Source organism: Scardinius erythrophthalmus, assembly GCF_964197995.2.
Source record: "Scardinius erythrophthalmus genome assembly, chromosome: 18".
Classification (NCBI taxonomy): Eukaryota; Metazoa; Chordata; class Actinopteri; order Cypriniformes; family Leuciscidae; genus Scardinius; species Scardinius erythrophthalmus.
Window position 1 is genome coordinate 14,327,716 of NC_138238.1, and position 22,971 is coordinate 14,350,686.

Here is a 22,971-nt window from a genome sequence, read left to right on the forward strand (position 1 = left end):
TGGTTGGTTTGGCTGATAGTTGGTTGGTTTGGCTGATAGCTTACCTCTTCAACAAAGACTTTTCAAATATCCCAATGGGAAAATACTTCAGGAACCAAGGCCGCAGAAAATGTAGAACACTGTTGCACTCAACCACAGCTAATGAATCGGAGGTCTCGCACTTTCATAGAAAACAGCTTCTGAATTGAAAACAAGGTGGCTAGAGGTTTCCTGAGAGGAGAAAAAACACAGTAATTTCACTGTCACTGAATGATTCATGGTGTGAATCCTTCATTCCCTTCCTGAAATATAGCGAGATAACATTTTAAACACAAGCAAGTCTGTGTGTTAACATCAAACTTTAGCAATCCTTTATTGAGGAGAACAGATCATATTCACTGTTTGCTACTGAAACATCACAACATCATACTGGGGACGTTCATTACATGGGCTTGTCGGGTGGTTAGAAAGAATCAGAGAGAAATAGAGGAAGGACGTGAGAGCAAGAGAATTTGATCACACTCTCCAAAATACAAGGGACAGTAGTTTCCCCCTCCGGTGAAACCCTCTCTTCTCAAGCCAACAGACTTGGAATAAATAAAATACTTTGTTTCATTTCTAATTATTCAACAATAATTGTTGATATACACAATGCAAATGAATGTCCTTGAGCACTCACGGCAAAAAATATATCTCTTTACCATCTCAAACTGGAAACAGACTTGATCTATTCATCTTAAAATTAAGCTTTCCAGCATATGGCTACAAATTATGTGTACCAGAAGAGGGGAAAACTGCAAAAATATATATACATACATAAACAATCATCTCATAAAATTCAATTACACACTCATTTTAAAGCTACACACCAGAGCAGGTGAAGTCGATGAATAAACAACAAAAAAGGGAGGAAGAAAAGAAGGCCTCCAAAGCAAGTCTGTCTGTGTCAGATGTACAGAGTGCAGAAAAAAACGTATGTGAAGTAAATGGAGTAAGAACGTGAACGTATACGATGAAGCTGATCAAACGATAAATGTACATATGAAAGTGTTATGCATGAGCATGTACAAATGGGAGCGTGAAGGTATATGTGTATCAGTGAGAATAAGGGGTACATTCATCCATAGCCGACTGTCCTGTAAGTACACCCTTACAGCATGGTTCACCTTTTTACAGGCACGGTTCAAAAACAATCCTACATTAAGGATTACAAAAAAAAAAAAAAAAAAAAATTCAGAACCACTCATAATGAATATTCAAGTACCTATCAGCCAGTCTGAGGAGAGAGCGTCCCCTCCCACTCTTTCACTCTGCTGTTAAAGGAGAAAAAAAAATATATAGCTATATACACATACATATTTCTGCAGTTTCACTTTAGAAATACTCTACCTTCTCATAGTTTCTCTTTCATATAGTTTTTAGTATTTTTTGTTTTTCGAAAGCAAATGTGAGTGCAATCAAACAATACCAATTACGCCATATAATCTGTAATAAAAATTAAAAATGCTGAGTCAAAATGATAGAGGGGGAAACTATTCTAAATTCAAGATATTTGTTAGAGAAAACCACAAACCAGAACTCAAGCTGATGGGAGAAACTCGGTGGGGAGAGAGCTGGGGATGAAGAGTACGGAGCAGAAGAAGACGAGTTCAGTTTTTTTATGTACGGTCTCTGCGGCGACTAAAAGGAAGTCACCGTGAAAAGTTCCTCCAAATAAAGTTCTCTCCAATCAGGGTATGCCATTATCTCCTGCCATCAAAATGAGTGTCCTTTTATTTATTTTTTACATTTTCGTGTTAAACAGCAAGCACCAAAATGAATGACACAAGAAGAAATTCGCCTCTGCCCCCAAAAGAGAAAAAGAAAAATCCACAACAGATACATAATATTTCAGTGGCTGCTGTCCAGCTGGTCGGGTGAGAGTCGCAGGGTTAAAGTAGAGGGTGGCAGAGATCATGCCTCCAAAAAAAGCTGCACATGCGTGGTGTGAAGGGGTTAAAAGTGAGCCTTCTGAACGAGGGTCCCTGTCCCTCTCAGAGCTCGCTGGCCCCGTCCTCCTCCAGCTGAGTTCATGCCTCCAAATTAGCATCCAGCAACTTTTGCTCAAGCAGTCTCGTCACTGCTCGTAATCGACACAGATTTCAGGAGGGGGGGATGGGGAGGGGAGTAAAAATAAATCTCTCTACCGTACAATGCAGTTCTAAAAAAAAAAAAAAAAAAATCATCGTAACATTTTTGTAGTTTTCTCATCTTTAAAAACAAGCGTATGTATTCCCAGACTCGTTGTTTAACATTTCCTATGACGCTCTCCGAATCGAAACCAAAAAAAAGTGTGCGAGCAAGGGTTTTCTTGTGTGAACTGAGGACATTCTCATGTGGATTCAGAAGCCGTCGGCTGCTCCGGCTACCAGGGGTCGTCCAGGTCACCTCCGCTCTGAAACAGGGGAGAAAACAAGAACGGGAAAGAAATGAGCAAACAGAGTCAAATTAAAAGGGTAGAGCACTCGCTAGTGAGAATCGGGGAAGTAAAAGAAACAGAATGAAATGTGTGAGGATGTGAAAGACAAGAACAGGAGAGAAAGGAAGATTTATTAATGTTTGAATTCCATGTAATGGAAACACGGTTACCCACCAAAGTAGTTTTACATACTTCTGATAGAAAATACACTACTGTTTAAAAGTTTCAGGTCAGTCATTTATTTTATTTTTTTATTATTACAAGGATGCATTAAACCAATCAAACGTGACAGTATAGACATTTATAAATTAATCCATTTCAAATGAATCCCGTTCTTTGGAAAAGTCTATTAATCAAAAACACCCCAAAACTTTTTTTTTTTCCATTAGTTTCTACAAAAACAATTGTTGATAGCAAATGTTTCTTCAGCACCAAAATCAGCATATCAGAATGATTTCTGAAGGATCATAAAAACTTGACCAATGGAGCTTGAAAATTCAGATTTGCCATTACATTTTAAAACGTTCAAATAGAAAATACATTTTAAATTGTAATAAAATTTCATAGTATTACTGTTTGATCAAATAAATGCACCCTTGGTGAGTATAAGAGACTTTCAATACATTAACAAATCTTACAGACCTCAAACTTTTCAACAGTAAGTGTAGGTGCCTTCTAACCTACAGGTGACTCCAATGTAGGCAGAGGGCAAAAAAAAACAAAACAAAAAAAAAACACAATAACATAAAAACTGCATAAAACCAAAATAGGTGGTGTAGTAGATTTCATTCATTAAAAAAAACAAAACCTCAAACTAAATACACATAATAATGATAAAAGCTACTGAAAATGTAAAACAACCACAAAAAAATGGGTGGAAAAAGACCTGCAAGGCCCAGCCAGCATTTTTTTTTTTTTTTTTTTTTTTAAGATGCATTTCCATCTGAAAAGAAAACTTATTTTCCCCCGCCTAAAGACTGATTTATGCACATTTGAAGCTCACTTACCTCAAGCCTCAAACTTCCACTGAGCTCATGAGTAAGAACATTAGCCATATAGGAGTACATATGGAAATATCGGAGTATGAATGATAGTTAATAGTGCACAAGTTCTTACAAGAGCCATAAAAAGCATTCATGTGATTGTATCTGCATTCTGCGTCACAGAATGAGAAATTATGACATTTAATAATGGCAGCCAAGACAGATATCAATAGTTGAATTTGATTTATTTTGTTCAAAGAACTTCAGAGTGAAACAAAACAAATATAAACCTTTGCCCTGGAAATACTGCTCTATGGACAATTAAGTAAAGCTCTTTGATACTGCTGAGGGGGTATATTAGTAACATGAGTTTAATATAACAATGGCAGCATTACGCATGCACTTACTCTAACTGTTAAGAAGATTACACAGTTTGTATTATGCATTAACTTCCAAATCAACAACGCAATCAGCTTCAAATTGCTTGATAAATCAGCCAAAGAAAACACATCACAAAAGCAGTTTGGAACAGATTTCTTGCGATATGACACACAATCCATGTGGACAGAATTCAGCTTGCTTTCCAACAACCTGGGTCATAAGAATAAGATAAGTGCAATAAGAAGCACTGTGCAAATACTGCAGAGTACAGACATTCATGTATGATCATGTAGCAGCGTTGCCTAACTTGTAGATTGCAGTAAGTTAGATTGCACTCCTATAGGTAATGCAGTCCACTTTAACAAATGACTTTTATATTGCAAATGTAAAGTCATTGACTGAATAGAATAGCACAACAGGAGAAATGAGAGTTCGCGAGAACATGTGATTGTGTAAGCTTCTGTAATCTCATATGGTCCATGCTTATAAAGCCAGTGCATTTCCATGTTGTGCTTTTTCCTCAAGGACACACCTGGATAACTGTGAACACTCAAAGAGCAGACACAGGACAATCATATTCAAGAGGTCAGCTCAAGATATAAACCGATATGAAAGAGATATGGAGAGAGTAGATGTATACACACACACACACACACAGCATTAGAGTTCCATTTTAAATGGTGAAAGAATTGCTTTTGACCAGTTAATCATTTTGCATAATAGGATTTCAAACATTTGATTCATACACACACACACACACACACTAGATAGAGAGCACAAATAAAGCTGTACCTGATGTTTACTACAGTACGTTAATATCCTATAACTATGATCAACCACGAGACAACCCAGGAAAAGGAGTACACATGCATCGCATGGCACGAGAGCAAACAGTTGTGTGTATTCTTGGCACAACCCAGATTGTCCAGTTAAACCATTCCCTCTTACAACTACTTGCATAAGTAAACTCTTTGGGTGTGAAACAGTGATGGTCAAATCATTCAGGTGTGTGACAGTTTTCATATCACCTTAAAGGGACAGTTCACCCAAAAATGTAAACTCATAATTTAGTCACCTTCAAGTCATTATAAACCTGTGTAAGTTTTTCTTCTGCAGAACACAAAAAAAGATATTTTGAAGAATATTTTCACTCTATGCAATGAAAGTCAAAGGGATCCAAAAACATGACTTTCATTATGTAAAAAAAAACAAAAACAAAAAAAAACAGCAATTAAACTAAAAAGATTTTCCAAAATATGTTCCACAGAAGAAAGTCACTTGGAATGACATGAGAGTGAGTAAAGACAATTTTCACATTAGGATGAACTATCCCTTCAACAGAATACTCATCCAGGTCTAATTTTAAAAACACTAGGCTAAGTGCAGAGATACGAGAAAGTGCTTACTGCAGACAGAGCTGGGATATGCCAAGGTTAACCTCACTTGCAGTTGCAGAGCAGGTTTTTAGTGATAAGAATTTTGCGCAAAACTTCCTCTGTAAGCGACTTTTACTTTGAGCAATGCTCACTAAACAAAAACACCCAAAGAGCTATTTCAAATCCATAAAGACAACCAAAAACCTGCACTGAAACTGCTCTAAGGAGGAACATTGCCTAGCAATGTGGGGAAAAGGGTTTGATAGCAGGGCTGGGTTTAGTGGGTCCTAATCAGGGCCATGCAGTGGGGGCGTCAGAGAGCTTGTCCAGAGATGGTGACGTGGCGGCTTCGTCCTGTCCCTCCTCAGAGCTGAGGGGTTCGGTGGCCGGGGACGGTGGGGGTGAGCGAGGTTCCTCCTGAGGGTCGGTCCGTGTCGTGGCACCTGTCCCGCAGGACAGCCGGTAACTGGAGAGCGCCTGCTCCAGCACGTGGCGGTATTCGCCTCGGTGGCTTAGCCGGAACTGTCGTAGCGCATCCAGCAGTTGGGCGGCAGCAGAGCCGCCTTCTTCCTCCTCACCGCCGGCTGCTCCCCCCTGGCTGTCCTGGTGCAAGACGCCAGTGTCAGTGGACAGAGCAGGTTAAGAGACCCCGCTTAGAGCGGGCCACCTGCCCATGACCTTACACTGGCCTTTCATTTAGAAAGAAGCACGCTTGAGGAGCGACAAAATAAGCTGTAAGTGGTGGCGAATGTGTGTTCGTCTGTGTGTGCGTGCGAGTGTACAAAAGATGCAGGAGCTTGTCAACACGGGTCTTTTCTCACAAGTCTTAGGAGCAATAAACTTGCTGAAGTAGCATTACCAAGATGCGACCACACAAATACAAACGGTTACAGAGTGGCACAAGCACAGACGGACAAACAAAGCCAAGGCCAGCAAAAAAAGCCTTGCATTTACATCTTAAATGCAGAGGCAGTGCTCTTAAAGATAGTGGTGTTTGAATGTTTAACCTGCTCTATATATATAAAGCTATCGCTGAGTACCAGTTACACTTGCCTAAGTACGACATTTGCTAATCACTTACTAAATGTATCATTCAAAATATTTGCTGGTGTCTGCATTAAAAGTATTATAAGATGATGAGTAAATGAATGGACTTAAGTCTAAGCAAGAAGACTCAAGTGACCTTTTGTTTTGAATTCTTGTAAGAACAAAAAAGTAAGGAAAAAACACTCACCCCATCTTCTTCTCTGTGTGGGTTTAGCCTGTTGTAAACAGCTTCAATTACACTACGTCTGGAAGAGAAGAGAAGAGAAGAGAAAAGAGACATATTAAACACCAAGGAAGACTCTGACAGGAAAATATTATTTGGTTTACAGCAACAATATTTTTACTCGATTCCTATAAATTGATATTTCATTTACAGCTGTATTCTCACACCAAAAATCAATATCTTAAGTTAATTTCCACATTAAAATAATTTGATATACTAGGTTATATAATTATATAACAGCAACACTAGAAAATATTTTCACATTTAATGTTAAATTAATATAAAATTCTGGATGATACCAATAGGCCTATAATTACTTTCATGTTATGGACATGTAGATGGTTCAAATTAAAACTATACTATTGTGTCTAAATCAATGAGAAAAACTGTAAAAACTTAACTTTTATAATTTTGAATGATACAAGTAAATTTAGGCATTACAACATTACCATATGTCTAACATATATTTACAATAGAAAAATGGATAATCATTTAGACATTTGCTCGAGATTAAGGATTAAAGTACTAATCTAAATGCAAAAACAGAAACAAAAGAGAAAAGAAAAACAAAGAAAGTGTGTGCTGATCCCCACCCCTAATACAAAAGTAGGGCAATTACAAAACGGCTCTGATCAGCAGAAATGGACAAATGTTACTAAATTTTGGATCCGTACTTGCTAGCGAGACCACCTCCTGGTGGCAGGTTGGGGATGCTCTCAGGGCGAAGGTTATGCATGATGTGGCTTAGATCTGGGATGCCTTCCTCCCCTGACTTCTCCATGATTTCTGCAGAGAAAGACAATTACATTACACATGTGGGATAATGGAAGAGTGTGATAATGGAAGAGTTTGATAATGGAAGCCTGGAGCATTTCTTCCACCATGACTACTGCTGTGAAAACAGTGTAGGCATTGGATCAGAAATCCCACTTATAGACAGAGTGTGAGAAAAATAACATCCAGCTGGAGAAAGAACGCCAAACAGGTTTCATCACAGCTGTCCTGACTACATCTCTAGTGGAAAGTACACAAATTCTTTCAGAATTAATATATTGCCCATCCAGAAAAGTTCCTACGAGCCTCCAGACTGTTCAGAACATGCCAGGAAGTTGACAGAGAAGAAACAGAGGGAGAAGAGGAGGACTGCAATCTAAACAGAACTTACACAGAGAGCATTTTCAAACCACATGGCAGACACTAAGGTCTTGGCATTAGGACTTTTTGAATTAAAAGATGGCCATTTCCACAACGCTCAATGGACAATGCAGAAAACTGTCTGACAAATAAACAGGTGCCACCTCTTACCTTCCACACGAGCCTCCAGGAACTTGTCCAACTCGGCCTCTCTCTTGACAGCCTCCTCTGATACCTTCGGTGCATTGGGGAAACATACTAGAACAACACTCATGTTGTCTCGGCTTCCCTGGTAAGAAAAAAAAGAAGGAAAAAAAAAAGAGATTGTAGGTTAAAGAAAAGGCAGTTCAATGGACAAAAGTCCAACCTGTTGAGCAAGTGTTTATAACACCACAAGCTTCTATTGTAAACCACTATAAATCTAGACCGCTTCCAATTTTGCCAATATTTACCTCAGATGGAAATTTGTGACATCTATTCATACTTAGACACTAAGCAGACCATCGTAGAGAAACATCTTTCAATTGGGGGTGGGGTGGGGTGGGGTGGGGGGGGGGAGAAGGCTTAGTTTCCAATGTATATATGAGCCATACATCATGAAAATGTATGAAGAAGGTTACAGACTAATACGGAAAGCCCTGACATCAACTTGAGAAAATCCATGCCAGATCCAGAGCTGTGACATCACTCACAAGGTCCCTGGCTCTGTCTGATCATCTGGAAAGCTGGTGTCAACAAAGGCAGAGGGCTCAAGTGTTTTTTTTTTTTTAAAAGGGTATTCGAGGGGTTTTGGATTCTTGAATGCCATGAGACAAACAAATAATTAAAAAATGCAGCATGGAAAAGGGGAGTGGGGATTGTTTTCATAAAATCATGAGTTACACACAGCTGGTTTGTCTAATGAGACTAGCAGGACTAGCGATTATGTAAAGACTCAATGATTCAACTTCATAAAGCTGTACAACTAATGAAAAACAGAACAAATAGACTAAAAAGGTACGAAATTAGGGTAAAAAGATTTAAAAGACAGAAAAATAATTCAACCAAAAATGCCATTTACTCTATTTGACACAAAGCAAACACAGCACAAACCATGATGAAATTCAAGGACAGCTTCTCCCCCAGAGCCATAACCATCATGAACTCTAATATGCACTGATCCCTCTCTGCTACATAAATACATACACACATACAGTCTCAGGGTGCTATTTTTCAATATTCACTTTGCCCACGAACAGGTTTAGTGCTCGATGGTGTTTTAAGCCCCCAATGGCTCCTTAGAGGCAGCTAACCCTACCCTCAACCTTAAACCTACCCATCCCCTCGCTGCCTGGAAGGCGCCGTTGGGGGCTTAAAACACCAAACACCAGGTTTAGTGCAATATATTCTTAGTGCAATATTTAAATTTGACTACAAACAGTTTATTTTTGTAATATACGTTTAATATTTGTCATATATAATATTGTTTTTGTTGGTTGTATAATTTTTCTGGCACCAAGGGAAGCACTTTCTTCATACGCGAGTATAATGACAATAAAGGCTTTCTATTCTATTCTATTCTATTCTATTCTATTCTATTCTATGTCCAATTTGTAAACAAATGACTGATTGTCAACTGTCAAAAGTCAGTCAAAAAGATTCAAGTAACAGCTTTGAACTTGCTTGCAAGTTGGCAGTTTGAATAACAGCGAAAAACCATGATGTCCGATTAGAGAAAAAAACGAATTGTCTGAACAGTTAAAAAGATAGTCAAATGCAAATGCAAAATAGTGCATTATTCAGAGCCACAACCGACAAATCAGAAATTAAATTAATGTTAATGTAACCCCCCTCTCACCGGGTCCTTCACACCCCGCTCCGTGCGGGTCTCGAACCTGGGTCTCCGGCATGAGTGTCAGGCGCTCTAACAAGGAGGCTAAAGTCTGTCGCTAGAGCGCCTATTGAGATCAGAGGAGTGAGGTTTACTCGCACAGCAACTACTAGCTGGCCTCCGTTACATTACCTTGAGACTTAAAAATAATGTATACTGGCTGATCATATGACAATGTGTAATTAAAAACATACACAACATTGTTTTGCTGTAAAAATGAATTGTTATTTATTAATTAATGAACACCTACTCATGGATCACCCTGCTTATACCATGGTCACCTTGCCAGCAGTGACAACAGAGCTAGTGTAGGTTACCTGCATCTGTGCAGCGTTTCTCTACTAACAATGAAGCTGTGAGTTTAATTGCTTCAAAAACAGCAACGTTACTACCTCATTACTGAAACAATATTATTTAGCAATTCAGTAGTGAAGCTACTTTGGTCGCGGGACAGTATTGACAAACAAGTATTTGTGCTCCTAAATGTTTTTGTGTGTGTGCAGTGCGATCTCCCATCTCTGTGTGCGAGTGCAATTAAGGTTAACACATACTTACCAGCTAAAAATAAATAAGCATTCAGATCATGGTATAAAATGAAATATTTCATAAAAAAATATGAGTGTTATTGTAAGTTTAAATCGAAATATGGCGATAGAAGAATGTTATATTCTTCTAAAACAGTCATATTTTTATTTTAGCACTAATCATCACTAGAGACTGTTGTGATCTCCTCACCTTATGTAAACAGGTGTCCACCACAGAGTTGCAGATCTTCTCCAAATCATCCCACACCTCCAGCCGAGAGCGTACAAAATCACACAGCTCCTCATTAGTCATCACATCCCAGATACCATCGCAGGCGAGCACCACAAATTCATCCTCTTCTGAAACGCGTGGGATTTCGAACACCTCCGGTTCCGGAGATACCAGCTGCTCAGTGGGGCCCTTTCCATCCACACACTTGTAGTCATAGTCCCCCAGTGCGCGCGACACTGCAAGAGAACCATTCACCCTTTGGATCATCACAGAACCTCCTGCGTTCTGAATGCGCTCTTTCTCACGTGGATTGCACGGCTTGTGGTCTTGTGTGGAGAACCGGACCTGTCCGGCACGGCTTAGCACGGCACGCGAGTCTCCGCAGTTGATGAAATAGAGGTGCTCAGGGGACACCAGCACGCCAACCGCCGTGGAGCCACTACGGTCCATGCCGTTACGTAGATCTGAGAAGTTGCGCATGTACTCGTCGATCTTCAGGAAGCCAGAACGAATGCCGATTTTAACGCCCTCCACGGAGTCGGGGCCAGAACGGAAGTCCTCGCTGCTGGTTATGATGTGCTCCAGCAGGTGTTTGGAGCAATAGTTGGCAACGCGGGAGCCCGCGTGACCGTCGTACACCGCGAAGAAGGACCAGTCGTCCAGGCCGTGAGGCAGACCCACTGCGGCCGTGTGTGCATCCTCCATCTCAACCCGCCAGCCCTGCATGCTACTCAGGCCAAAGAGCAGACCGTTGCCCGCCCCATGAGCATTGTGTTTCTCTGTCTTCGGTTTGTCCAAGAAGGCCCCCATGGCTCAGGACACCGTCTGCAAGAGAAAGAGTGAGTGATGCGAAGTTGCTTTACTAGTCAAAAAGCATTTTATGATGCTTAAGTATCACAACAACAAAGAGCATTTTGAGAGGTTAAAGGCATATTTTACCAAATAATTTAAATAGTCATTATTTACTTACCCTCGTGTCATTCCATTAAAACTTTGGTTAACCGTCAACAAATGAATTACAATATTTTAAATGAAAACTGGTTTCTTTAAAAAAATATCTTAATTTGTGTTTTAAAGATGACGTAAGATGATGAGTAAATAATGATAGAATTTTCATTTTTGGGTGAACTAACCCTTAAACAATATCATGCCATGTTATACTAAACATGTTACTGGCAATTTAATCCACAAACACAGGTTGGGCTTTTTTGGGACATCAGCCAAACAAACACTTGAGCACACCAGCAAAGCCGTTGCATTGACGACAATGTTCTTTAGTATTACACAGTCATCAATCCTCTTTTGTTCATAAAACAGTGCATGTAAAAACGTACGAGACTGAAGCCTATGAAAGTGACAACTGCCTACGGAGTTACTGACAGATCTTGATGTGATCTAAAGGCTACTGTAACCGCAGATATGAAGATAATAACAAACTGCCAAAAGCTCATCAAAAGCAAATAAATACTTCAAACAAACCTCAGCAATTATGTTAATCAAGACCAATTAAATACAATGAGCATACAAGCATATATGACTAAATAAGTCATAATTCACTGAGTAGGCAGAAAAATAAATTAAAACTATTTAACCTAACACATTAAATAGCGTAATTTTGAAACATTTGGCATGACGTTCAATGAGAAAATCTTTGCAGAAGTGACTTATCACTGGTTAACTAGACCCATATCATCATAACTCACCATGAAAGGCACTATGCAATGTAAAATGTGCAGGTGTGTTCAAATGGAGCATTTAGGCTATGTGATAAAAATACACTAAAACTGTATTATTGTGTAAGAGTGTTTGTAAGATAATTGTGAGCTTGACTGTAGGATTTCAGTGAAGGGGTAGCTCAAAGAATGAAAGTTTCCTGTCAAAAGCTGGATCTAAACCCTCACAGTATTATAAGAGAAGCAGTGCCTAAATGAAAGCATATAAGGATGTCAAAAAAGGCTTCTGGACACATAATCTACACAGACAGATGGGGTGTGTCCGGACGGTAACTCAAGCTCCTGCATCACATTTCATCTTGAGTTTCATCTCTACCATGAGCCACGCTTGGAAAAAAACAAAACAAAAAACAAACTGGCTTTGGCTATCTTAACCTCATCCTCAAGACAAGCAAGCACACAGACATCAAATGCATTTGTGTACTGCACAAACGGTGCATGCATGCAAAGCGCACTTTAAAGGAGCTTAGCAGAACTTACAAGACCAGAGGAAAAATGTATTATTGATTACAAACTACCGAGACAGAAGGCAAAATGTATTTTTCATAAGTCTGATTCCCCATCTGAATGCAGGATTAGAAAGTGTGGAACAGCTTTAAGCCGCTTTGGGCAAACCCCAACCGTAAGACCATTACATGACTCCAGGAATAGCCACTGAAATGTATTACAAGCCCAAATAAGCCATTAGACAAATGGAACGAGAGCTGCCTCGTAAGCTATGCGATCACAACTTGGGACCTTGACCTAGCAAACCCAAAAAAGCCAGTAGGCTACTAACTAGAAACGAGTCAAGGTTTGCCAATAGATATTACAAGCAGGGTCATGGGAGAGGTCAAATTACAGTTTCTCTCATTCTCTTGAAGCATCCCTCTTCACAGGTCTGTTTATCCATTGGGAGAATGAGAACTGGCAGTGGTCAGCAGGGCCGGGATCCAGTGAAAGTTCCAGCATTCAGAGGATCATGGGCTTGTCCAAACCTGAGCATGTGGCCCATCAGGGACTAAACTAGACTTACCCAGAAGGGTGGTGCCCATGGCCAGATATTTGCTCACTACTCCACACATGACAGGCATGGAAGGCATGTGACCAAAAAAGGTGGTTGGTAGCTGGAGTGTGTGTTTGTGTGTGTGTGGTTGGATGAGGGCACAGGTTGTTGTGCAGTGTCATGGCTCGGCTGGCCAGGCTGTCGGTTTGGCAGGTCCTCCCCCTCTGAGCATGGCTTTATTTATATCCCTTCAAACTCAGATTGGGTTACTTGCTTCTGAAAGTGGGCAGGGGCGAAGTGGTGCATCCTTATGGCTGTTATTCATGGGGGGGAACGGGGCTTCTTCCCAACATTCATGTTCAGACGTCCTTGTCAGATCCTCTTCATTCTGAGGCCTTGAGGCTGGGATGATCTCTGTCAACAGTAAAAGGGCTGATCCATCATGCAGCGCTCGCTTTGATCAAACCCTGCCATTAGCATGGCAGATACACTCAAGAGGAAGCTTTGTTAATGCTCAGGCTTGAAAACAAGAGCACAAGACCAGGTGCAGTAAACGCACGAATGTATCAGATCAAACGTTAATAAACAGGCACAACAGCAGGAAATGAGGGGGGTTTGGAAAGGTGGCTGGATGTGGACCTGAAGAAGGGATGGTGGAAAATGGACAGTTTACCTTCATCCCCACACCACACACCAAAGGCAAGATTAAACATGAATGTCTGGCACAACTAAATGAAAGAAATTATTTTCAGTTTACTGCAAATGCTATGTATAGACACTGATGCATTAATCCTGGCTGGAAGTGCTATGGATTAAATTACAGGTTATACAGTATTATATTGGGGAGAACTGTATTGATACATGGCCGCCAAGTATCGATATTTTCAGGGAGTGAATTTCGGCTCGCAATTGCGAGTATTGTGCATAATTTTACCCTAAGATCTGCGCTTATGATCTGGGAAATAATGATCATTTTAAATATTTCTTTCAGACTGTCATTTCATAAACAGTGCAATGCATCTTTCTTGTGCATGGGCTGTGTGTACAGGAAGGGTGTCCTTGCATATTTCTGAACATGGGCCAATATGTTTGCATGCCTTTAACTCATGAAATATTAAAGATATCTTACTATCCTTTTAGATACTGGTTCTTAAACTTTCCTTTTGGAATCTTCATTTTAAAGGCCCCTGATGGTTGAATCCCTCGCCATTTTTGAACTGTCACCGTTTTCATATAATGAAACAAAGATTGCTAAAGTCAACAGATTTACTAATAGATCTACCAATCTCTGTGTAAAAATAGTAAAAATAAAATGATGTTGCCATCTTTCTAAAGCCAGTTTACACCCCTCTTTGGTTCTAAATCTCAGGTGAAAATGGTAATTTTTCATGGTCATCTCTACAAGATTACTCAAGTAAATATTCATCCGTGACACTTAATATTTTGTCCTTCTTCACTATTTGTTTGTACAGAAAAAAAATATTAACAAAATCAAAAATTTGACCCAGGGAAGTTTCCAAAATTTGGTTGATTTCACGGAATGATCCAGTAGCCTCTCGAATACTGTCTGTGTCTGTATGAACGTGCAACAATGTTTTGTTGTAATAGTTTACACAGCACAGGAGGCTTAATTTGAATTGTTGAACTACATTTACATAAAGACAAGTTAACAGTAATAAAATAAGAACAAATAAGCAAACTATAAACAATAGCACAAATAAATACAATAGAGTAAAGAGACAAATGAAATAAACATGGCTTCAAGTTTAACAGTGTAAGAAATACTACAGAAATGAAAGTAATCAAACAGTAAAATAACACTGGATAGTTTTCGTTGTAAAAATGAAATACAGATTAATGCTTACAATTAAAGTTACAAAAAAGTTATTCAGTCAAGAGCAGCGAGTGATTTTCTCTGTCTTTTGCAGCAGGTTTATTAGGCTGCTATCACTTTAAGAGCTTATGCACAGATCCAATATACCATTACAGTGTTTACGTTCTAAAACTGAATATTTACCTGAATACTCAGCAAGACGGCCATTTTGACATAATTTTGTATGTATTTGACTGTTTAAGCGCAATAAGCCATGAAAAAAAATTGATTTGGTAAAAAATGTCCTCGCAAGCTCTTTGAGGCGGCTTTATGGGAGCGCCACTTATACCTATAAATCAGTGGTGCACGTGCTTTTGGTTAAGTGTGAAACCTGCGGGAATTACTACAATTATGTGCAATACAAGCACATACAATCAGAGCGAATGAGGAGGCGGGTGTGTGTCAATTTGCCGTCGGAGAAAAGAAAGAGTGATAAAGCACAGCTGGTATCGGTGTGCCCTGAAAAAAAAAAGAGGTGCAGAAAACTAATACAAAGAAAACCTTCCAACATGGATTATGAAAATATCCATTAAAAAAAAATTGACAAAGCTAAACTATGCAGTTGAGTCATAGTTCAGTAGACATCAGCAGGAAAAGATGCACTATACAAATACATTTTTGGATAGCCACTGAAAATACAATGAAACGATCATGATATTTTAAAAAGAGAGCTGAAGGACTATTTTTACTTAGTCCTACTAAAGGTTCATAAAACTAATCTGTGAAATTACATATAGTGTATGCCATGTAATTAAGGACACACTTTCCATAATCAAATAAATCAATCAAATAAATAACTAAAAAACAAAACCACACAAATGGATTAAAACAGAATTATGCAGGAAATGCTGAAGCACACAATAAGGATTCACAAGGATCACTACTGCTATAGCAACTGTGCAAATAAAGAGCTTCAAAGAGAAGCACAGAACACAATTGATTTACTGCTGTAGCAACACATTGTGAAGAATTGAGATGTTGCAAATAAAGTGATATTCTAATGCTAAAGGTATTTTTTCTTAGTCTAATTAGACCTAGTGTATTCAAGTACATGGACATGGACACACAACAACAAAAAAGGTCCAAATTGATGTCATAACATCCTCCCACCCTCATCTTGTTGAGGCACAATTATAACCTCCCCCCCCATTTTCTATACAAGACTCCATTCTAAAAATAAAGTAAACACTGTGGCGTGACCAAGCAACTCCAGTGCCGCACTGTAAACAGGGGGCTTAGCTTCATTCAGTGACCTAGCTGCAAGCTCTGCATCTTCTCGGGACGAGATGACCCCCACACATTTCCGCTTTAGCTCTGCATGAAAACCTCTGGTATAGAGTAAGCAACTGATAGGATTCTGACCAAATCATTTAGCTTTCTGTTAGCTGACAGTTTTTGCCAGTCCACTTCTGGTGTTCTGAGTGCCTGCAAGCCACACTAATGCTTATAACACTGTACAGAGGTTGGCCGGTATGACGATATATATTGTGGTGGCGAAATAAACTGTCTATTGTTAGAGATTTTGCTACATCATTTATATTATGGTATGCAAATATATAGACGTAAAATATACAATTCAAGTTTATTTGGACTTTTGACAGCTCCAGGGCTTTCATGAAAACTACAGATTACACTTCCACATTTTGTATCCCCACCCACGGACAGTCGGATCAACAGAGGGTTAATAACAAAAAAAGTTGTTTTGTAACAGTAGGTTTATTACAGAAAATGTTATCACTTAAAGGGATGGTTCGGAGTAAAATCAACCTAGGGTCCTTTGCACCATGACCTCGAGCCAAACCCCCCCCCCCCCCACAAATAGGTTCTGTACTCATAAATCGAGGCATTGGTAAGTTAAGTACATCAGGAGTTTATTTAAATAACACTTGCCTGATGGCTCATGCTACTGCTAACCCGGACGTCGAGGTCACTTCAGTGATTTGGGAAAAGCCTGTAAAAGTCCTGGCAGAAAGCGATGCATAAGGATGTAGTGTAACGACACCCAGTTCCAGGAATGCAATAATATTTTGTTGATTGTTAACACTAAGTTGTCAACACTTTGGAAAAAAATAATAAAAAATGTTGGATATTAGGGCTGTCACTTCACATTCAAAAATCGATTGCACAATCGATTGGACCAACCAACGCAAGTTTCGAAAACGAAAATAGGGAATCGATTTTAACGGCCTTTTCTCGGAGCGCGTCCAGCTCGTCACGATACACTCGCAGCGAACGCGCGTCATACAGCGACTGCAGGATCTGACACACACACACACACACACACACACACACACACACACACACACAAGCAGATTATAGCTGCATAAAGTGTCTCTTTTTACTACAAAACTGTGAATTCTGCCAGTATGCAGACAGTCTCATGCATTCAGATACAAATTCGGGCTACGCCTACATAGGCGAAATTTGTTTGACATTTCTAATCGTAAACACAGCCATGTTGAAGACTGAGGTAGTGTTTTTCATTTATGCTATGGCAGTCCACTCTGCTTATTGTTTTTCGAGAATGTTGCACTCCTGTTTGTCATTGTGTATGAAACTTCACGCCAATAAATCATCAGAAATATTGCAGACTTGTGCGCGTCTCAAGCGCCCTCTTTACGTTCGTCCAAATTCGTTGTCCGTGGATTTGCCCATATTTTGCGTTTAAAATGAAAACGTCTTTAGACATGGAAAATCGATTTTACAATCGATTCAATGAACACTTAAATCGAACAGGATTTTTTCACAAAAGTGACAGCCCTATTGAATATACTGGCTTTCTGCCAGGACTTTTACGGGCTTTTCCCAAATCACTGAAGTGACCTCGACGTCCGGGTTAGCGGTAGCTTTAGCCATCAGGCAAGTGTTATTTAAATTAACTCCTGATGTACTTAACTTTCCAATGCCTCATTTTATGAGTACAGAACATATTTGTACTACTGTAGAAGTTTGGTACCATTCCGGGCGCTATTAGTGGGGTAATTTACGATATACAACCTAGGTTCCATTAGCGCCTGCACTAAGCCATCCGGCTGATATCTCTAAATAAGCTTTAACTTTAATAATGTTCGACCAAGGGAAAAAAGGCTTCTGAGGGGGGTGTTTGGCTTGAGGTCATGGTGCAAATTTTCACACCACACTCACTTTGAATTATGGCCGCACACTTGTTTCTCTGGCGCATGGGTGCATATCATTCGTTTGTCAAAATGAATTGTTAAATATGATTAGTCAGTATCTGTTAGTCCCACCCACAATATCTTCTTATAACACAAGATTGTAAAACTAGTTATAGTAAGAATTGCACATTTGTGGAGTTGAATTTGAAAATGCGAGGCAAATATCAATCAGCTGATACTTTAAAAAGCCTACATTGGAAACCCCAATTGTACTGCTGCAAAAAAAAACAAGGCTAGCAATGAATCCGGGCGATTCCTTTAAAGGTGCCCTAGAATGTGAAATTGAATTTATCTTGGCATAGTTAAATAACAAGAGTTCAGTACATGGACATGACATACAGTGAGTCTCAAACACCATAGTTTTCTCTTTCTTATTTAAATCTCGTTTTTGAAAAACACCCCTGAAAAACAGGCGAATCTCCACATAACACCAACTGTGACGCAACAGTTGGGATCATTAATATGTACGCCTCTAAATATTTGCATAAGCCAGCCCATGCTCAGTGCCAGGCGAAACTGCACAGCCGAATCATCGGAAGTTCTGCAGGTGAAGAAACAAGCGAGGATCATAGAGAAAATGGCAGATCTATCTATAATCTATCTATAATCGGATACCGCTACAGTTTAATTCGAAGTTGTTAGTTGCTCTGCCCATTTCACCGCGGACTGTTTTTCTAACCTGGAACAATAACAAGCAGCCAGGCTTCTCTCAGCGTCTCAAACGGACGAAGGGGGCAATTTCAACTAACGTTATATTCCCGCAAGCAGTAAGTAGTGATTTTATTAACGATAATTTACACTGTGTTATCTAGATCCAGCGCGATATTGTTTTTTCCTCGAGAGACATCGTGGCTTGCAGACGAGCGAACGAAGCATGGCAGTTGTTCAGTGTTTGGATGTAACTACAAATGAACACAAAAATATTTTTTTAGCTCCTTCATCCGAGCCTCTGGAGAACCAGTGGGTTATGTGAATTTCTGATGTGTAATTGTTCAAGTCCAGACAGATAATCTTTCTCTCAAAGTCGTTCAACACTGTTTATGCATCAGTAAATCGCGTTGCAGTGATAAGATCTTCATTCACGCGATCGACAGGCTGTCATCTGCTCAATGCTGGAATAGATCTAAATACTTAAAAAACTTATCATGATTCGTTAATCCCGATAGCTGTAATAGTAAAAACGTATAATCGCTGTAATAGTAAATGTTTTCCAGATAGCTCTACATGTAATGCCAGATATTTCATATGCAAGCATGTCAGCCAATCACAGCAGTGGGCGTTTACACTGAAGTCTCACAGCAGACACGACCCTTCAAACAGAGTGTCCAGATCAGGGTATGAAATCAGGCTAGGAAATATGCCTTTTATTTCTAAATTATAACAAATTTTGATCTAATAAACATACTAACATTATAAGGGCACCCCAGGAAACATTATAAAATAATAAAATAATCCATTCTACGGCACCTTTAACTTAATGAGTTCATCTCAGTTTTTTACCAGAAGTATCTATCACTAATATTCAGGGGTGCACCTCTGGTCTGAAATGAAAAAATTCCCTAGGGGAAAACAAATACTTTTAAAATAAAAATGACAATGAAATTACCACTATAACCAGTAGATGGCAGCAGAGAAGCACTCGTTAGCTCGCTTGCCATTGCCACTTCCTAATGTAGTTCTTTTCACGTTTTGCTTTTGGATTTATTATAAAATAGCTATAATAACAAATGATTTAGGCTATGCTAATAAGTAAATGCATCAAATACTTTCAAATATTTTTAGATTTAATAAAAAAAAAAGAAATCAAATGGGCCTATTTTTAAACATTGCTGTTTAAAAAAAAAAAAAAAAGAGCGCTAAATATTTTTAAACAGTCTTGTTTTCTTATACTCGTTTATGTTACTGCAGGTCTATTAGTCTGCATTTACACTACAGCACTAAATGCATAGGACTATTTTGACAAATGTTTTGTTCCGTCTGTTGCTGCGGTTATCGCTGACGATCATAGCAATTTCAGGAGCTATTCGCAGAACAATGTAGCGGATTCTCTCCTTATATTTCATAAGCTACGCTTTGCTAACCCTGTTTTATAAAGGCCCACCCACTTAAACATTTCTGGCCTCGCTCCTGCTCTGTATGCAGCGCTGTACAGTGGCTCCAGCTACTTTATGTTCCCTGTCCAACTAAAATAACATTTCATATTCAAATTGTGAAAGGTTTATAAACAGACTATGATACATGATGTGTATTTATAGGCAGGTTATGTAGTAAGAAAGGCAGTTACATCATTGTTTGGTGATCAAATCAGTGGATAGAGAGACATGGGCCAGTTCTGAGAGTGTTTCAAAGATAGCACACAAGAGCCGTTACAAAAAGGTGTTTATGTGGTTAGAGTGCAACAAAGGACCCAGATCATACAGTTTCAGGCACTCCCTAAGCTAAAGGAAGATGTGTTGCATTACAAGGCACCAAAACAAAAGCAGCGCACCAAGGCCCTGTATGGAGAGAGCTATATCTGTCCAGCTAGCCTCAGCTGAGTAAACACAGAGTTAGGAGAATGACAACCTACCCCTCTTCTATCACTCATACCATATGTGGCCTCTGCTCTCCTGGAGGCAGGATGAAAGATGCGACGTCGGGTTCCTCTCCCCATGCACACATGTAAAGCACAGAAGAGCTCTCACATCTACTGTACGAATTATCCGCCCCCTCACAGACACACTGTAACTCCCACACCGCCCTACACAGTTGGAACCGCAAACTTTCGCCATCTTTCCCCTCGAAACTGTTGTCACTGGCCAGTCATTTCTATCAAAACCACACAGTGAAACCTAAAGCGCAGGCCTGTACTGCACAAACCCAGCCAAAATACATTGTATCGGCGTAAGAGGGAAGTGGATTTTGGCAGACTTACACAACCACTGAGGGTGTGAGCTGACAGCCTGCTCGCTAAAAGGTCTAAAAGGTCTGTGCAAGGGGAATAAGAGACAACTAAGGGTAAAAAAATGAAGGGAAAGTTCCAAATTAATGACAATTAACTACCTGAAACTCTTTCGTACAAGGCACTGCACAACTGGAGAATCAGCAAAACCTGATTTTATTTGAAATCTTCATTGAAAGACTCGAGACAAGCATCATCTTGTGGAAATCGCTGGTCTCCGCAGGAGCAGCAGTTGCTATCACAGCATGTGAACAAAAAGGTATATAGAGGTACATCAAACAATAGTGAGCAATGCTGAGTCCTGCTGATGGTACAGCAAAGCAACACGTATTTGAATAGGTGCTTGAGATAAAGTTCAATGCAATCTGTGTACCTAAGATTCAAAAAACATTCAAGTCGTGACATTTTTTGTCCCATAATGACAATACTTCAAAAATTCACTTTTCTTTTGCAATTGCATATTCACCACATGTGCTTTTCATTTTTATGGATTTCACTGACCTCAGTGCTGTTAGGTTCATGTAAAAATATTTCCAACTATCGGCTTACGATCAATCCTAGAAATTGGGCAAAAGCCAATCAAGATTGGTAGCGATGAGCCATTTTTGTATGCAATATGCATCAGACGATCTGTGGGCATGACGCCTGAGGGTTAGACTACAGTAAGATCAAAAACAGATACCTAGCACCAGTAATACAGATTAACACAGCTTTAACCACAGCTTAGTCTTACTTCACTAATGGTGTGCTCACACTTGGCATGTTTAGTTTGATTAAAACAAACCCTGGTGCTGGTTCATTTGAATAAGTGTGAACGCTGCAACCCAAACAAGCTGACTGAGAACGCTGAAAAGATGGGTCTTGGTCCGATTACAAACTCTGGTGTGGTTCGAATGATATATGAACGCAACACGGACCAAAGACATGCAAGCAAACCAAAAACGGGACACGATATCACAAGATGCCAGTCGCAAATTTGACCATCACAGTTCGGTACAGGCATCAGAGCCGCGTCTCCTCACTGCACATCTTCATTGTGTGTGTGATGTTGGGATTCCTGCCACTGTTTTGACTCCTTTAAAGGGATACTCTACCGTTTTTTCATATTAAACTATGTTATTCCCTTATCTAAGACGAGTTGATACATACCTCTCTCATCTCAGTGTGTGCACTTAATCGCTCTAGCGCGCGGTGACACTTTGAAAGCACTTAGCTTACCCCAGTATATTCAATGGTATCTAGCAGCAATGAATTTAGAAGTGACCAAACACATCAACGTTTTCCCTATTTAAAAACAGTTACACGAGTAGTTATACGACCAAGTATGGTGACACAAAATAAAACTTGTTGTTTTCCAAGCGGGTTAAAAAGGATAACTATAATGTATGGCGTAATAGCACTTTTGGAAGTACTTCGACTGGCGCAGTAAAAAGTCACGCCTGATCCTCTTTCCACTATTGACAGAATTGAGAGGAAGAGGCGTGACTTTTTACTGCGCCAGTCAAAGTACTTCCAAAAGTGCTATTACGCCATACATTATAGTTATCCTTTTAAACCCGCTTAGAAAAGCGCCACGTTTTATTTTGTCACCATACTTGGTCGTATAACTACTCGTGTAACTGTTTTTAAATAGGGAAAACGTTGATGTGTTTGGTCACTTCTAAATTCATTGCTGCTAGATACCATTGAATATATTGGGGTAAGCTAAGTGCTTTCAAAGTGTCACCGCGCGCTAGAGCTATTAAGTGCACGCACTGAGATGAGAGAGGTATGTATCAACTCGTCTTAGATAAGGGAATAACATAGTTTAATATGAAAAAACGGTAGAGTATCCCTTTAAACATTTTATAAGCACTTCTCAGCTGGTCAAAATACCATCATATGTAGCAGGTTGTGAACATATCCAAATGCCTTTAGGTTTGGTGTTAAAATGCCACTGTGAACAACAAGCGTTTTTGGTCCGGAGTCTCCGGACCAAACAAACTGAGAGTGAATACACCCTAAATGTTTATGATATTGGCAGGGCTCCAGACAAAAAATAATAATAATCAAAATT

The 22,971-nt window shown here is 39.5% G+C and overlaps 1 protein-coding gene across 2 annotated transcripts in view; it reads right to left on the reverse strand.

Moving 5' to 3' along the window:
* Positions 1–321: 321 nt before the first annotated feature.
* The window catches only part of ppm1bb (protein phosphatase, Mg2+/Mn2+ dependent, 1Bb), a 31,084-nt gene continuing 8,434 nt past the window's right edge, over positions 322–22,971 (reverse strand). The window contains exons 2-6 of one of the 2 annotated variants that reach the window (XM_081392620.1): positions 10,187–11,032; positions 7,753–7,870; positions 7,122–7,233; positions 6,412–6,469; positions 322–2,413 (exon numbers count right to left, since the gene is read on the reverse strand). In XM_081392620.1, the coding sequence (XP_081248746.1) occupies positions 2,384–2,413; positions 6,412–6,469; positions 7,122–7,233; positions 7,753–7,870; positions 10,187–11,017 (1,149 nt within the window). In that variant the 5' untranslated portion in view covers positions 11,018–11,032 and the 3' untranslated portion in view covers positions 322–2,383. Of the gene's footprint in view, positions 2,414–3,371; positions 5,781–6,411; positions 6,470–7,121; positions 7,234–7,752; positions 7,871–10,186; positions 11,033–22,971 lie in introns of those variants that run through there. The other variant, XM_081392619.1, reaches the window with a different exon arrangement.